The sequence below is a fragment of the Bos mutus genome, chromosome 18, assembly GCF_027580195.1.
Source record: "Bos mutus isolate GX-2022 chromosome 18, NWIPB_WYAK_1.1, whole genome shotgun sequence".
NCBI lineage: Eukaryota > Metazoa > Chordata > Mammalia > Artiodactyla > Bovidae > Bos > Bos mutus.
In genome coordinates, this window is record NC_091634.1 from 28081332 (window position 1) to 28098958 (window position 17627).

The window sequence follows — 17627 nt, forward strand, 5'->3', positions numbered from 1 at the left end:
TCTCTGCCTTGGAACACTGGTTGGAATTTAATCCCTTCACCAGATGAAGATATCACAGTTTGAGCTCAGTGCCCATGGCCTCTCAACATCCCATGCTTGACTCATCACCATGGCCTCTCCAATGTCCAGAACAGTACTTGATAGAAAACAGGCACTCAATGGGTATTTGTTGCATGAATGATTGAATTTATTAATCAGTGCATGGAGGGATTGTCATGTAGGTGGCTTTGGTGGCTGGGTGGGGATGAAGGGAGATACTACATAAGCTGTAACCAGTGCCTGCCTATGGCAGCAGGTGGCTGGAGGGAGAAGGCCACGTCACCCGCAGCAGGCTGAGTCCCAGTTTTAATGGCCTGGCAGTGAGGTGCGTGCATGGCGGAGGCCCGCAGAAGAGGTAATGCTGAGAGGGCAGCTCTGCCCACTCTTCTAATTATTGCTTGAGTCTTTCCGGGAGTGCCAGCTGCTTGCCCCAGAGAGTTTGGTCTCATCCGTCACAGTGTGAGCTCGGGGTAGGGCTGCTGCCACTGCCAGTGGGGAAGACAAGAGGAGGTTCCCAGGGGCCTTTGGGTCTTGGAGAGCAGAGGCAGCCTCAGGCTTGGACCACACTCGGCTTAGGTCCCTTCCTGTCCCCAGGGCTGCTGAAAGGTGTCCCCCGACTTGAGGGTCCTGTCAAGAAGCCTCCAGCGTGGCCAAGGAGCAAGCCAACTGAAGGAGGGTCCACAGCAACCCCAGGCAGGGAGCCTCGGATGGTTTGGTGTCTGCTGACATGGAAGCCCTTGGGAAGATGGTGCCCCAGTGACTGGCTGGGCAGGTAGACAGCTCAGGCCCGGAAAGAGGCCTTGACCACACGGCCCTTCAGTGGCTGTGGCGGCCGGAAGTTGTTCACCATGTGGATCCTCTCATCCTCCTCTGAGGTGAAAAGCAGGCTCCGGAATTTCTCCATCTTAAGGCAGAAGAGATGCTCAGGGCAGAGTAGGGGAGCTGTGGTCCCCTCTGACCCCAGACACGTCATCTGGCATACCCTGCCCAGCCAGCTCTGCCCCTCTCTCCTCCTGTTCCTAGGGCTTGTCCCTACTTCTCCCCACTCGTTTCATGTTTGCGACCCCCAAGCTCAGTGACTTATTCACTAAAGAGCCTCTGAACCTGGCTCCTGCTCGTGTAGCTCCAGTCCCAATCTTCGCTCTAGCTAAGAATCGTCCGCAAATGCAGCATTCAGGTTCTAGCACGCTAGGGGCGGTCCCAGGATCCAGGGATCGCTCCTTCTAGCCTGTGTCCAGGTCCTAATGACTAACAACCAAGCTGACCCCCACCCAAGAATCTGAACATGTATTAGCAAAAAATAGGAACCTTGACGGTGGGACCGCAGGCTGTGGGCTGCTATGGTCATGCTGCCCAGGTGTGCCTGAATGTCACCTCCCTCCATCTGCTCCTCTGGGAGGACTCACCTGCCTCTCAGAGATACGGATGGGCTCCCGGAGCACAATCCAGGTGACGCTCTCGCTCAGCGGTGGCGTCGTCAGGGACCCGGGGTAGGTCCAGTAGTGCCGGCTGGCAGGCAGGAGGCACTTGGGGTTGAAGCAGCTGAACTGGGCCTTGGTGCCCTGGGCCAGGGTGGGGGACCCAGGAATCAGCATAGACCTCCCACCAGGATGAGAGCAGCACCCTCCCACCCATTTCTGTCAATAGGATTTAGGCTTATATGGCCCACTGATGCAAACTGTGGGCAAATGTCTGTGATCCCAGAGGCCATCACCCATCCTTTTGCATTAGAAAGCTGTGGCTCCTAAAGCTCTCAGGGCACCATGTTCTCTCCTTTGCCCTTGACAAACCTTAGTGGTGCTGCCTGTCGGAGGACCATTAATGGGATAAGCATCTTATGAATCCTATACCCAACCAGACAGCACTCTGGGCACACAGCGGGGCCATGGACACTGATGATGAGGAGTCAGTCGCAGCGCCCCACAGCTGCGGACCTGCACCCTTCACCTCTGCAAGGGTCTGCTGCAGGATGGAGGAGTGGGAGGGCCCACTCCATGATCTAGCCTGGCCCTCCCTCCCCTCCCAGGCTGCTCTGGATCAAGGACACCGACCCCTGGTCTCACCTTAAACCGAACCATGTAGAGTGCATCTGTCAGACGGTTCATGCTGGGGTGCTCGTCCCCCGTCTGTCAGAGAGAAGGCAGCGTGAGCCCAGAATTCACTATGTTCTGGGACTAGGGGTGGCACCAGGCCTCCCATGGCCCTCTGGGCCCCAGGTAATCCCCTTACCTCCAGGAAGACACCGACCACAGCCAGGCCATCGGGCGCCGAGGCCGCCTCCCCAAAGGTGCTGTACTTCTTGGCGTTCCAATGAACAAGGTGCAGCTACAGGGCAACAACAGGCCAGGCCAGTGCGTAGTACCTCCCAGGGTCCGTGAGAGCTCAGGGCTAGGTTTCCCTCACTCCCACAGGACTCCTGGCCCCCTGCAGGAGGGGCTCCTCTGGGAGCCATGGGTCAAGATAGCATTAACCCTGTTCTAGGTCTGATCCTTTCCTGAGCCCCAAGGGACCAAAGAGCTCAGGCCCTGCCCTCCATGAACTGTGCAATAGATAATGACCATCTAATGTGACACCTCCCTGAGGAAGTGGACCCTGCAGCTGAGGCCAAAGTATCAGAAAAAGGTTACCCAATGGAACTCTCCAGGCAAGGTATTTCAGGCAGAAAGAACAGCATAGGTAAATGCCTAGAGGTATGAAAGAGCCAAGCTTCCCAGGTGGCTCAGTGGTAAAGAATTCGCCTGCCAATGCAGGAGACACAGGAGATGTGGGTTCGATCCCTGGGTCCAGGAGATCCCCTGGAGAAGGAAATGGCAACCCACTCCAGTATTCTTGCCTGGAGAATCCCATGGACAGAGGAGGCTGGCAAACTATAGTCGATGGGGTTGCAAAAGAGTAGGACAAGACTTAGTGACTAAACAATAACAATAGCAACATGAAAGAGCCAGGTGTGGGCAGGGATTCATTACATGCAGGTCAGTACGAGAAAAGGTCAAGGTGAGATGAGGCCAGGCAAAGCCAGGTCACGCAGGCTCTTGAATGCCAGGCTTAATCCTTGAAGGGCTGTTGCAAGGCTGTGATGGGACTGGATCTGCCCTTCAGAAAATTCCTTCTGGACACACAGATCAGCACAACAGTGGGCCAACTTCAGGTGGAAGACCCTGTGCTGAGGGTGGGTGGAGGTCCCCTAGGGACTTCACTCCCTCCAGTGCCCCACACTGGGCACCTAGCAAACCCCTGACTCCCCAGTGCCCCACTCCCTCCCCCATCAGGCAGAGGAGGGTCTTACCTCGCTGGGGAATGACTTGCCATCCACCGTGTGCTCTGAGCCCACACCGTGCTTCTTGCCCCAGTGGAAATGGAACTGCTTAAGCCGGTAGGGCCCATCCAGGGGGCCCCCAGACACCACTGTGGGGAGAAGGGGGACCTGTAGCAATAGCTGTGAGAGACCCCACTAGCATCAGGCGGCAGTACTAGCATCAGGGCAGTGCCCAGAAGGGAGATAAACTTTTCATTTGGAACATTCCTGGGGCTAAATGGACTTGGATCAGTCCCCACGCAGTTCCCTATGCCCTTGACTGGGCCAGGGCAGAAATCCTGGAGGCCTGTAGGTGACAGAGGAGTCTGGTACTGACAGGGTACATCCTTCCATCAGGCTGTCCTCCCCACTCCTGCCCACTTTCCAGTGGAAGCTAGGATGTTGCTTCTCAGACTCCCTTCACCACTAACGGTAGATGTCCCATGCCTGCAGCCCTGACTCAGAGCTGGGTCAGAAGGATTCCCTTTCTTTAGTCTTCATGGTAACTCAGGACAGAACCTATTATTATTCCTATTGTATAAAGGAGGAACCGAGAGACAGAGAGGGCAAGGTCTTTGCCCAAGGTCACACACAGCAAGGCACTGAGCTAAGATATAAGCCCACATCTACTTCATGTAAGTCCAGAGCCCAAGGCCCTAATCACCAGGCTGTGTTGCCTGCCCAGAACTTGGTGGCTCCCCAGGACCTGATGTCCAGAGGCCAGCTCCTGAGGATCCCTACTCCAAGGGTCAGGCCCCTGTCTTGTCCAGAGTCCCGCCCTCATGGCCTCTTTGGCAGGGGCAATTTATGCTGGTTTTGTGACTTTCCTACTCCGATACCCAGTGAGCAGAGGCCACACACAAGGCCTCCTGGGACTGATTGAATTTCTAGCTGAAATAGATCTAGCAGTGGAGGGAGCCCCCGCCAGGCCTGAATGTGAGCTCCTGGATCAGGTGACGGCCCTGGGCTCAGAGTTCCACTAGGCCCCTCCAGGATGGGTGACTAGGGCGGGGCCCTGACCCCTGTGGGCCCCTCGAGGAGGAGGATAATGGGACAGCCCAGAGGCCCCGTCTCACTGTCCTGCCTCACCTGAGCAGCAGGTCTGTCCATGACAATGCTGGGTGGTTAACTGAGCCTGAAGATGGTGGCTCTGGGTTGAGGCCCGGTGAGGATGCCTCCATCCAGGGGAGGGCCTACAGACTGAGCTTCTGATATGGACTGTGGAGGCTCACTCTTCCAAGCATGCCCAACCTGGGACTCCATAGTGTAACCTCTTAAACAGTGACCTCCCTCTCTAACCCTTGAGCTTGGCTTCCTCGCCTACTCTCTGCATCCTGACCACAGAATACACTGCCATTCTCGGTGTACTTACTGTGTGTTCAGGCACTCTGCAGACATCAACCCCCACAGTGGCCTAGAGGGGGACACATTGTTACCCCCCTGGCCAGATGTGGCACAGAGGCTCGAAAAGGTAGATCTCTTGCCCAAGGTCACACAGCTGGGAAGTGGCAGAGCCCCAACTCTCTCACTCCTAAGCCTACTTTCTTTCCACTGGGCCCCTAACCCCTCAGGCCTGGGCATTCTATTAAGAAGGGAACCCCAGCCAGGCTAGAAAGTAAGCCCCTGGATCCGTAGTCCAGAGGAATGCTCCCTTGCAAGAGTGGCCTTCACTGAGCTACTTATGTCTGAATCGAGCCCTCAGTGCCCTCTGAAGGTTATTCTGAAGGTCCAGTCACTTGAAAACTACTCCTTCACAAACTGTGATCCTTGGTGCTTCCCTGGTGGCTTAGCGGTAAACAATCTGCCAATGCAGGAGATGCAGATTCGATCCCTGGGTTGGGAAGATTCCCTGGAGAAAGAAATGGCAACCCACTCCAGTATTCTTGCCTGGGAAATCCCAAAGGACAGAGGAGCCTGGCGGGCTACATTCCACAGGGTCGCTAAGAGTTGGACACGACTTAGTGACTAAACAACAACAACAATGTCATCAAGAGCCCCATGTCCCTCCCCAAAGTTCTGGGCGAGAGCCTTTTACTTAGAATTCAGTACCAGGAATGCTGTGTCTCTCTTCCGAGGATCTGCTGAATTTCCTCCCTTCTGCAGCAAGAATTATAACTGATCCTCTTTCCCTTTTTTCCTAGCCTACCAGAGAACTCGGGATTAAGCAAATAAGATCATTCCCATCTGGCTTTCCTCCTCTTGTCTGCCTTTTGATCCTCTATTTGAAACTTGAGTTCCCCTGAGTACTTTCATTGCATGTATGGGGGGCAGAGGTCGGAGACAGAAGGGCAGAGTACCAGTCACTTCCTTATGTAAGGAACTTTAGCAGGTTCCCTCCTTGTCCCCCTCGACCCCTCACAGGCCTGGTCATAAGGACAAAAATCCCTATACTAAGGAGTACTCCCAAGCCTTCTGTCTAGGAATTTATCATGGAGGAACCCTCTAATCCCAGGGCAAAGAGACTAACCCTCTAATCCCAGGGCAAGTTCCCACTGGGCTCCCTTTGGTCCAAGGTAGTTGGGATTTGAGGCTATAGGTGGGCTGGAGACTTTGGAGTAGGACCAGGCAGGTTCTGGCCCTCCCCAGCTTACTAAGTTTCTGCTAGCCCATCTTAGAGGCAGGTTCTTAAGAGGAATAAACCAACTGCCTATGACCTTAACAAGTGGCCTGGCATGCAGAACATTTTAGCTCCATTCTCTTTCTGCTGGGATTAACCAGATCACACACAGAGGGGGGTATGGCCTTAGGCCACACAGCAGGTCAGTGATGGGGCAGGGAGTGGAAACAAACCCGACCTCAAGAACTGAATGAAAGAGAAGAAAGAGAATTAGTATTTCTTGTGCATCTACTACATGCCAGCACTACAGACATCACTCCAGGTTTTTCATTTTTTTCTCTCTGTGACCCCAAGGAGGGAAACAGGGTCTTAATGTCCCCCATTTCATGCATCAGGAGACTGAGGCTTCACAGCTAGTACAAAGTGGAGCCTTCCTTTCCCAGTATAGCGTTCTGCCCTTCTTGAGCCTGCCCCAATCAGGTTAGGATCCCAGGGAGAAGAGTGGTAGTGGCTGGCAGGGACCACTTACCAGTTCGGTCATCACTGTCATTGAAGTCCACTTGGACAGAGTGGCCATTGTTGGCGATGCTGAGGGATGTGCAGGACTCATAGGAAATCTCCAGTGGCTTCAGGCTGGGCGAGTACACAGCCTGGCTAGATACGATATTGATTGGTGACTGGCGGTCTCCCTGGGCAATGGGATACAGCTTGTGCCAGTGTGAGGGGCCTGCAGATGGCGGGGAGAGGGCAAGGATTCAGGCCAGCCCGGATCTCAGGGCTGCAGACGAGGGCATCTGTGGGGGATGGTCTCCGTGCTATATCCTTTCAGAGGTCAGCCTCTGCTATGGAGTCGCATGGTCTGGAGCGTCACTCCCAGCTCTGCCACTTCCCCTCTTAGCCTCCATCTTCTTGTCTGTGAAATGACCTCTCCAAAGCTCTCTACTCATAGCTGATAGGAGATCCAGAGAGCTAACGTGAGGAAGGGAGCGCACAAAAGCTACAGTCTCAGGGGCAGTTTGGGATAGCAAGTCCTCCCCAACACCCAGCATATGTTTAGAGAGGTCCCCAGGGCCTCGAGGTCCCTGACCCTACCCTACCGAGTGCCTGGCCTCTTCTTGCATCTGACCAAGTTCCAGTCGGTATTCATAATAACTAACAAAAGCTCACATCAACTTCACTTTGGCTCTATGACATCCATTTGCTTCTCATAATAGCCTTGTCAAGTAGAGACAAGTGTGATTCCCATTTCACAGATGAGGGCACTGAGGGTCACTTGTGCACGTGTGCATGCACACTTGGGTACAGGAGTAAACACACAGTGTGTGCATGCCTTGCCCCCAGCTGCCCTCCCTGGGCATGTGCAGGTCCAGGGAGATTTTCATGTGCGCAAACATATGTGCACAGTGGCCTGAGTTCACCGCATCCAGAGTGGGCAGGCCCGGTAACACATGTGTACAAGTGTGCAGCCCTTCCAAGTATCTCTGACACACACATAGGCATCCTTACACAGAGATAACCCTGTTGCAAACCCGGGTCTGCACTAAGAGACTACAGCAAAACACATGCTCATGCACACACATGCACACCTGTGTGCACACCCACGAGCACCCACCACCTGCCTCCCATAGATTCCATCTGCAGCCGAAAGGCTCGGCATCTCCCTGGGGAACATCCTGAGATGCAGCCTATTTTTAGAGCCACTGCCGGCTGGTGCTTCTCCCCGTTTTTGGCTTCTTAAGTTTTCCTGAGAAAACAGCAGCAGGTGCCGACAGAGCTGTGTCCCCAGCGGATGACTCAGAAGCGTGGCCCAGACCCACTGTGGGTTATTTTTGAAGTCCTGTGAGCATGCCGCATGCCGGCACCTCCATCCTCTGTCCTTCCCGCCCTCACTGTCCCTAGGGTGGGTGACCCAGGACTGGGTGAGGCACAGCAGCTTCAGGGAGGCCAGCTACAGGGCAGACCTAATGTGATACTGGACATTCAGTGCTGGCGGTCAGGACTAGCAAGAAGGCTAGAGTCAGTGGACTTTGACTCTGGGGAAGGCATCCAGAAGCTGGCTGGGAGCAGAAGCTGGGCGTGGGGGAATCTTCTAGGAGGGTCCTGTCAACCTGCCCCTCTCTGCCTCTCTCTGCATCTCTGCGCATCTCTCTTGCCTTTTTCTGAAAATCTCTTTCTAGCTTTCACATGTCCAAACAGGGTTTTCCCCTTCAAAATATGCTCCTGTGTGCTTGGGACCTCAGAGTGGAGGCAAAGACCCCACAGCACCTCCCTAACTTTCTCTGGCCCAATTGTAACCTCCAGACCCCCTGACTTGGTACCCAGGACCCCCATCCACCCCTCACAGAGTGCCTGCCTCTCTGTAGATAAGTAGGGATGGGGGTGTTCCTCCCACCAGCACTCCCCTTCTCCCCACCCCCACCTGCCTTGCCTGGGTTTCCTCTGGATCTTGGTTCCTCGGGGAAAGCTAAGAACCCTTATCCCACATCCCCACCCCAGCTTGGTAAGAAATAGCCTCAAAGGAACTGCCCTGCCGCAGACCCACACTGAAGCGGTCTGGCTCTTACCGTCTGCCTCTTCTCTCTTTCTCTGCGTCTTAAGGAGGAAACTGAGGCAGGATCGAGGAGCTATTCTCCGGGTCAGACCAGGAAGCTGATGTGGGCCACCGGCTCCCTTGTCTCACACCGGGACGTGCTCAGACACCCTGCCAGAGGCAGACACGCAGACACATCCACGCGCCCTTAGATGCTCCCTTCCTTCACATACCTGCCGACTCGAAAGCTTGGACACTTCGACGGGCAAACTCTGCCGGGGACACCGCGCCCTTGCCCACGCGGAGCCCAGCTCCGGGGAGGTCACTGCACACCAGCCGTGCGCGCTCCCCTCACATACACCGCGCAACGCGCTGCGTTCAGCCCGCCCCCAGCTGCCCTGGGCTACCTCCACCCGCTGCGCACTCCAGCGGGGGATGAGAGAGTGAGTGTCCGGCCCAGGTCCCAGCGAGCTGGGTCGTCAGGGGCTGCGCGGAGGAGGAGGCAGGACGCGCTTGGCCGCGGGTGGCTAGCTGGCGGCGGGGCCGGACGGAGAGCGGCGCGCACTTTGCGCCAGGTGCGGGGGAGCCAGGGCTCTGACCCGGCGGGTGGGCCGGGCTCTGGGGGCTGGATGGGAGAAGGGTCCCCGTCTCGCCTGGAGGATAGGGGGCTTGCAGGTCCCGCTGGGTGGGAGGGTCAGGGGCGAGTCCCAGTGGATGGGGGCTGGCTGGGGTTTATGCCTACCGTCGTTCTGGCCGTAGCCCCAGCCGTGGTGGCCGGTCATGCCGCTGCCGTCACCTGCCGGCTCGGCTCAGTTCTGCTCGCTCGGGCTGCGGCTCCGGCCCCGCTCGCTGCTGCGGAGCAGCCTCTTAAAGCGGCGGCAGGCGGGAGGAGCGGTTCCCAGGGGACCCGCCCCCCCCACCCCCTAGTAGGGCGAGAGAGGCCGGCCCTGCCCCGCCCTGCCCTCTCCCACCCACCCCGCAAGCCAGTTGAACCCTGAGTTGAGATGCGGGCTGTGTAGGGGGTGTCAAGGGGACCTAAACCCCACCCCCACCCTGACCCTGGCCGAGCTCTGTTCCTCCTTCCCTCCAGCACGTGTACAGCCTCTGGGGCAGGAGAAGCCACCCATCATGAGGGCCGCCTCCGTTTCTCCACACCCCATCCGTCCCCCAGGCTTGTCTCTGGGTGGTAAATCCCACCACCGGAGACCTGGGCTCTGGGCCCCGGAGTCCTCTTGGACTGGGACCCCTTGAAACTGCAAATTGCACTGACCATCAAGTGTCCACGAGTGGAGTTTCCCCTGTTTGGTGAAGGATCCAGGTGCTGGGCCAACCTTTGGATCATTCCTGTTTCCTAACCCTCTCAGCTTTCCTACAACAATGGGTGGTATCCTTCCATTAGCCTGATCGCACAGAGCAGGAGACTGAGGCCCAGAGAGGTGAAGTAACTTCTTGCTGCAGATCTTCTAGCTACAGAGTGAGGGCTTTACTCTCAATTTGTCTCACTCCTGGATTCTTGTGCTCTTTCCTACTTCCCCTTGGTGTCGGGGTTGGGGGTGGGGGCAAAGGAGTCCTGTGGTTGTGGGGGTCTGGGAGCCCTGGGGTAGGAGGAGGGCTTAGGCAGAACCAGGGTCTTATAATGGGAGTGAGGAGTTTGGGCTTTAACCACTGGGCATTAAGACAGACAGACCCCAGGGAACTTCCCTGGTGGTCCAGAAGCTGAGACTCTGCACTCCCAATGCAGGGGGCCAGGGTTCGATGGATCCCTGGTCAGGGAACTAGATTCCACATGCCACAACCAAGGATCCCACGTGCCGCAATGAAAACTTGGCGCAGCCAAATAAATACTTCAAAAGACAGACCCACAGAACACCAGCTGGCTCCCGCCATGGAACTAAGTATGAGGCCGTACCTCCACCCTCTGCTTCTCTTCCTTTCTTCCTCCACTGTCCAGGTCTCTGCCTATTTCTTTATAGCTCACTGTTTGTCCCTCCTTTCCTTGCCTCCCCATGACCTTCGGCACACCTGCTGGGAGCTCAGGGCCTCCACCCTGCACTCAATCTCAGTATCTGCCTTGGCCCAACATTTTCCCATCCACAAGCCCTGGTCCTTGCTGTGCCCTCCACCTGGGACGTCCTCTGTCTTCCACCCACTGGCTCCAGCCGGCCCAATCTGATTCATCTGAGGATGTGGCCTTATGCCAAGGATAGGGCTTGTCTCTGGCTAGGCCTCAGCAGGCACTTTTGGGAAGACAAACAGATGGGTGGATGGAAGGAGAGACAAATGATCCCACCCAGGGATTTGTACCCAACCAGAGTTGAAGGACCATTTGTGAAATCTCCGCTGGTCTGACCTCTACCAGAAGGAGACTATTTCAGACCCTGTTGTTGGCTGACCTTGTGAGGGAATCTGCCATCTTGTCTGTCAGGCTCCCCTATATCTCTGTGGCTGTCTTGGTTTCCCTTAGGCCCTGAACCCCTCAGGTCCCCGAGTAGAGTTGTGGAGATTAAGTGACAACTGGTTGGCTGGGCCAAGGTCAGTCAGTCACCTCCCAGCACTGCCTAGACACCTCTCCTTGACCCTGGAGCTGGAAGGGGCCCTTAATAAAAATCTGATTCTAAGACAGGGGGCAGAGGATCATAACAGACATGCAGAAGGTAGCCCCCAAGACTGCCTCTGTTCATCTCCCAGAAGAGCCAGCCACCTTTCTCCTGGGGGAGCTGCAACACTCTCAGGGCCTGGGGTTGGGCCCAAATGTGTCTACTTCATTGACCTACTTCCCCCTCACTGTGACCCAGACATTTCCATATTTATAGTACTAAAAAAAATGGAATTACTTTTATAGCATTGGATTGAGCTTCATTCTCACAGTAGCCCCACTTTGTAGATGAGGAAAGCAGGGCTCAGAGGACTTGAGTTAGGGTGCACAGTGAGTGGTAGAGCTAGGATAAAAACCCGGGGCTGCTGAGTCCCTTTTTCAACATGTCTAAAATCACCAGGAGGGGGGAGGAAGTGGGTTTGAAATTTGATTGTCATTTGTGTAGACAGGTAAGACTTCCTCCACAGTGACTGAAGATAAGCCAGGGAGAGTGTTTGCCTCCTGGGTGGAGTCTGGTAGCCTGGAAGGGTGGGAGAGGGTGCAGAATGGGAATGGGAGGGACACCCTTTACTGCTCACTCCTTCACAAAGAATTAAAATATTGCCTCTTTAACAACCAAATAAAAGTTGATCCAATTCTTTCCTTCCTGCATCCAGTCTTTAGCAGTTTTCTCTAGGTGCTGGAGAGCTGGGAATTCAGGTAGGTGAGAGGAGATGATGGAGTCTGCCTATCTGAGGTGAAGCCTCAGTTTCCCCTGTAGCCCACTCAGGTCAACTTGGGAAAGACTGTGCCCCCATTCAGGCACATCCTGTCTCAATTACATGCTGTCTTTAAAATGGAACTGGGGACTTCCCTGGCAGTCTGGTGGTTAAGACTGCGCTCCCAATGCAGGGGGCGTGGGTTCGATCCTTGGTCAGGGAACTAAGATCCCATATGCCATACAACTCAGCCAAAAAAAAAAAAAAATTAAAGAAAAAGTGGAATCGAAAAAAAAAAAGAATTGATTTCACTGCTCTGGAGTTTATTCTTTGGTCTCATTGGTGTCAGTGGCCTCCTGGATTTTGCTCTTTCTGGGGGAGAGGAAGTGTAGGGATGTGAGAGCTATGATGAAGGGCTGGGGGAGGATTGTACAGCCACACCTCATTCATCCTGACCTTGACCAGATCTCACTTCCCCTCTCAAAGATACAAGTGTCTTTGCTCTACAGTAACAAGGTGATTAGGGCATCATCCCTGCCCTACCCAAACTCATGGGATCCCTGTGAGTTTCAGTTGAGACAGTAGTTGTCCAGTGCTGCACCAACAGGCAGAATCATGCCTGCTCTTCACTGTGTGTTGTGCCCAGGGCCAAAAGGCCAGACTGGAAGCCCTGCGACCTAGAGACTCTAAGATGAAAATTATAGCTTCTCAGGTTTTTTTTTTTTTCCCAAAAAATTTCCACTCCAAGTATATAGACACAATGGAAACAATGAGACTTTAGTTTCTTGGGCTCCAAAATCACTTTGGATGGTGACTGCAGCCATGAAATTAAAAGATGCTTACTCCTTGGAAGAAAAGCAATGACAAACTTAGTGTATTAAAACACAGAGACATTCCTTTGCCTCCAAAGGTCCATATAGTCAAAGCTATGGTTTTTCCAGTAGTCATGTACAGATGTGAGAGCTGGACAATAAAAAAGGTTGAGCCCTAAAGAACTGATGCCTCCGAACTGTGGTGCTGGAGAAGACTCTTGAGAGTCCCTTGGACAGCAAGGAGATCCAACCAGTCAATCCAAAAGGAAATCAACCTGAATATTCATTGGAAGGACTGATGCTGAAGCTGAAGCTCCAATACTTTGGCCACCTGATGCGAAGAGCCGACTCATTGAAAAAGGCCCTGATACTAGAAAAGATTGAAGGCAAGAGAAAGGGGTGACAGAGGATGAGATGGTTGGAATGGCATCATTGACTCAGTGCACATACGTTTGAGCAAATTCTTGGAGATGGTGAAGGACAGGGAAGCCTGGTGTGCTGCAGTCCACAGGCTCACAAAGAGTCAGACATGACTGAGTGACTGAATAACAACAACAAGTATGTGTGTGTGTGCACTCACAAGTGGAATGAATCTGGGCTGTGAACTCAGACAGACCCGGTCCTGGCTCCCAGCATCACTAGCTGTGTGATCTGGGGTGAGTTGCTTCACCTCTCCTCCTGTTTTCTGATCTGTCAGATGGGAACAGAGAGTCAAGGGGGCTAATAGGATGGTCGGGTGGGCATATCTGTGAGAACAAAGTATGTACTCCTCAGACTTCTGTTCTTTCCCCTTTTCCTTAGCTTTTTTGGGAAATTTAAACCCCCAAATATTCATTTTCCAATTACAGTAGTGGCACCTATTATTATAGAAAATTTGGGAGGATCAGAAAAGCATAGTAAAGAAAATTCACTGGTCATATTACCACCCAAGAATCACCACTGTAAACAGTGAAGTGACCATCCTGCCAGGCTTTTTCAGTACGAACTGTGCTCAGTCACTCAGTCATATCTGACTCTTTGAGACCCTATGGACTGTAGCCCACCAGGCTCCTCTGTCCATGGGAGTCTCCAGGTAAGAATACTGGCATGGGTTGCTATTTCCTGCTCCAGGGCATCTTCCTGACCCAGTGGGTTGAACCCATGTCGCCTGTGCCTCCTGCATTGGCAGGCAAGTTCTTTACCACTAGTGCTACCTGGAAAGACAATATATATTAATAGTACTTAAAAAACAATCAGAACCATATGTGGAGTTTTGTGACCAGGTATTTGTCACTTAATGCCCTATGGTAAGCATTTCCCTGCTTCATTAGTCTTGGAGAACTTGACACAATAACTGCACAATACTCTAGTATGTGGATTTTTCCATTTTTCACTATTGTAAGTGTACTGCAGTGGACAGCCTTATTTATACATCTTTGTGTGGGTGGCTGATGATTTCCCTGAGAAAGTGGATTAACCAAATCAGATGATAAACACATGGCGGGTAAGACATTTTAAAATGTAGAAGGCATACTTCCCTGGTGATCCAGTGGTTCAGAATCCACCTTGCAATGGAGGGGACATGGGTTTGATCCCTGGCTGGGGAATTAAGATCCTGCAAACCATGGAGCAGCTAAGCCTGAGCACTGCAACCAGTGAGCCTACACGTCACAAACTAGAGATTCGGTGCACGAAATGAAAGACCTTGCACGAGTCAACTAAGACCCAACACAGCACCCTGGGAGTGTGTCCTACATTGGGATTCATTCCTCCTGGCTGGTTTCCCACAGGTTATAAGCTCTTCTAGGGCAGACCCTGATGCTGGGAAACACTGAGAGCAAGAGGAGAAGGGGGTGACAGAGGATGAGATGGTTGGATAGCATCACTGACTCAACAGACATGAGTTTCAGCAAACTCAGGGAGATGGTGAAGGACAGGGAAGCCTGGTGTGCTGCAGTCCATGGGGTCGCAAAGAGCTGGACACAACTGAGCGACTGAACAACAAAGGCAAACAACAGGGCCCACTCTTCCTGGGAGCTCAAGGATCCGGGCTCCTCTGGCTGAGACCAACCAGGATGGGTAACACAATAGACCTGAACTGGGGTCTGGCCAGATCTGTAGTGTGTTTGTTTCTAATCCCTGTGCCACCTTTAAATAGCTGTGAGAATTTGGAATTTTACTCACCTCTCCAAGCCTCTACTCTCTTGGGTATAAAATGGGGTGAATAGTAGTATCTGTTGCATTGGGTGGATATGGTGAGCACAAAATGGTGGTGTGGTCAAGGGTCCACCTGGCTCACGAGTCACAGTAAATGGGGGTGGTGTGTGGGTTTTAGGGCTTAGTTCTCCTACCTGTTCAGTGGGAGATTGGCCTAGGTCGGTGGTTCTCAAACTTGAGCCTAAATCAGAGTCACCAGGAGTCTTATTAAAAGTTTCTTAGGCCTCACCCCAGAGTTTCTGTTTCAGCAGGTCTGGAATAGGACCTGAGAATTTGCCTTCCTAACAAATTCCCAGGTAATGTTGATACTGCTGGTCCAGGATCACCCTTAAAAAACCAATGGTCTAAATCAATAAAGCCATGCTTTCCTGATCTGATACCTTCGATTGCCTCTCTTCTACAAAAGGAAAAACTTGTGAGGAGCCCTGAGTGCCCAGGTGGTAGGGCTTGTATTGGGTCAACCTCCATGGTGCCAGCACAGCACCTTTTCACACTGGCTTGAACTAGATCCCCCGCCGAAAGCTGTTAAAGTTTTAATGTCTAGGACCTTTGAGTGTAATCTTATTTGGAGACATGGTTTTTGAAGACTTAATCAAGTTAAGATGAGGTCATGGGTTTCCCTGTTGGCTCAGTGGTGAAGAATTTGTCTGCCAATTCAGGGGACATGGGTTCGATCCCGGGTCCAGGAATATGCCACATTCCATGGGAAAACTAAGCCCGTGCACCTAGAGCCTGTTCACAACAAGAGAAACTACTGCAATGAGAAGCTCGTGCATCTTATCTAGAGAGTAGATGCAACTAGAGAAAGCTTGCAAGCAGCAACAAAGAGCCAGTGCAGCCATAAATAAATCTTTCCAAAAAAGTTTTTAGGGTAGGCCCTAATCCAGTGTGACTTAGAAGAGAAGAAATACAGAGACATGAGGAGAGAATAGCATATGATGATACAAGTGGAGACTGAAGTGCCACATATGGCTGTGAGCCAAGGATTACTAGCCAACCACCAGAAGCTAGGAAGGCCACGCCAGGTTCTTCCCTTTAAGTTCAGAGGGAACGCACTGCACACTTTAATTTTGAACTTCCAGCTTTCACAACTGTTAGGCAATGCATTTCTGTAGTTTGTACCAGTTTGTGGAACTTTGTTATAGCAACTCCAGGAAATTAATACACTGAAGTATCTTCTTTTACAGGTTGCCACCAACACAAACCTTTTTCAAAATCATGTATATCTTCATAGGCAGTATGACTCCCCTTCACCAAACTTGGGGATGTTTCTATTCATGCAGTCCATGATTGCACTGAACTCTCACCTGTCATCTTTTGACCTTCCCACATTCCCTGGGTGTATTTTATTATCTATTATATTTCACCTGTCCAATTGGAGGACATGTGACAGAAAAAGCATATGACAAGCTGGGAGAGTCTCCTGCCTCCGTTTCCCACTGGTTGTGTTCCATGGTGCTATGCAGGGGCCAGGGAAGTCACAAGAGGGCGTTCCCCAACCTGATACTGGTGACAGCACCCAGGGGGAATTTTATCCATCATTGCTGCATGGTTACTGTCAAACCATGCCCCTTACTCAGTTCCCACCCCAGGGTGGGTTGGGGTGGAGATCTGTGCTCACTTTCACCTTATTTGAGGTAATCATTAACCTGAAGATGCATGTAGTGTCTGTGAAATAGGAAGGAATCCTCATGTCCCCCTAGTCCCCTCTCTCCCCACCTTCCTCATGGAGTAGCCCCGTTCCTTGTCAGCCATCCCCACAGGGATGGTTCTTTTCAGGAAGTGCAGAGCTTTAAATTCCTCCTTGATTTTATGTTCTCAGTCTTCACAACCTGGCTCCTACCACCTCTGAAACTTCCTCTGAGCACTCCTTGTTGTTGTTTAATTGCTAAGTCACGTCCAACTCTTTTGCGACCCGGTGGTCTGTAGCCCCGCCAGGCTCCTCTGTCCATGGTATTTCCCAGGCAAGGATACTGGAATGGGTTGCCATTTCCTTCTCCAAGGGATCTTCTCGACCCAGGGGTCGAACCCGGACCTCCTGCATTGGCTGGCAGATTCTTCACCACTGAACCACCTGGGTGACCACTCCCTACCCTTCACCTAACTCTACATCACACCAAACTTCCTTTAGTGCCTCAGCCTGTCATACCTTACCTGTCTCCCAGGGATGACACCTGCTGTTCTTTCTGCTTAAAACTTGCCCACATCATGTGAAACATTCCTGGAAGAGGGGAAGTAAGTAGAGTTCCTCTGCTCACCTCTCAGGTCAACTTCCCTCTACCTACAGGAGGGTCATATTGTCTAGGGAGTACTCGTTTACTGTCTCTCTCTTCTTGGAACAGTGAACTCCCCAGGAACCGAGTCCCGGACTTATTCCTCTTTGCATCTGCAGCCAGGAGCAGCTAGCTTTGTGGTTGGAAACACTCCAACCACAACCAGGCGCTCACTGTGGGCTTCTTGCTTGAGAGGATGGAAGAAATGGGTAAATAATAACATAATAATGAAAGTTCTTCTTCCAACAGGATTTTTTTGTGAGTCCTGTGTATTCAAAATCTCACTTAAGGTTAACAGAACTCTGTGACGGAGGCTCATTTATCCCCATGACACAGAAGGAAAAAACAGGATTTGAGAGGTAAAGAGCATATTTCTAAACCAGTGAGTGGTGAAAATCTAAATCTGCCTGATTCCAAAGCCCAAGTTCCCCACAACTACCGAGCGTACAAAGTCACGGATTGGTCGACCAGAAGTACTGCTGCACGGGTAAGGCGCGACCACCTTACCCTTCGTCACCAGACCCGTTTCTGAGCTTTGGCCGCATATTCCCGGGTGTACAGGCGACGCGTGCGCAGTGCAGTGGAGGCGCCCCCTGCCGGCCGCGCGCAGGAGACGGCAGCGGCAAAGGCG

General features: G+C 52.7%; 1 protein-coding gene across 1 annotated transcript; it reads right to left on the minus strand.

Annotated features, from left to right (window-relative positions):
- Window positions 1-210: 210 nt before the first annotated feature.
- CA7 (carbonic anhydrase 7) lies at window positions 211-9256 on the minus strand. Its single transcript, XM_070386845.1, has 7 exons — window positions 9164-9256; window positions 6421-6618; window positions 3326-3444; window positions 2269-2364; window positions 2103-2165; window positions 1446-1601; window positions 211-943 (listed from the first exon to the last, which is right to left on the minus strand). The coding sequence occupies exons 1-7, from the start codon at window positions 9201-9203 to the stop codon at window positions 821-823; spliced, it is 795 nt and encodes a 264-aa protein (XP_070242946.1). The 5' UTR covers window positions 9204-9256; the 3' UTR covers window positions 211-820.
- Between the last annotated feature and the right edge of the window lie 8371 nt (window positions 9257-17627).

What these genes read in the sequence shown, in the direction of transcription:
- CA7 (XM_070386845.1), bottom strand. Translation starts at nt 9,203, where the DNA reads ATGACCGGCCACCACGGCTGGGGCTACGGCCAGAACGACG. An exon ending in TGACAGTGATGACCGAACTG is followed by an intron (nt 3,445 to 6,420) that starts GTAAGTGGTCCC and finishes TTCTCCCCACAG; the next exon opens with TGGTGTCTGGGGGCCCCCTG. An exon ending in GCAAGTCATTCCCCAGCGAG is followed by an intron (nt 2,365 to 3,325) that starts GTAAGACCCTCC and finishes GTTGCCCTGTAG; the next exon opens with CTGCACCTTGTTCATTGGAA.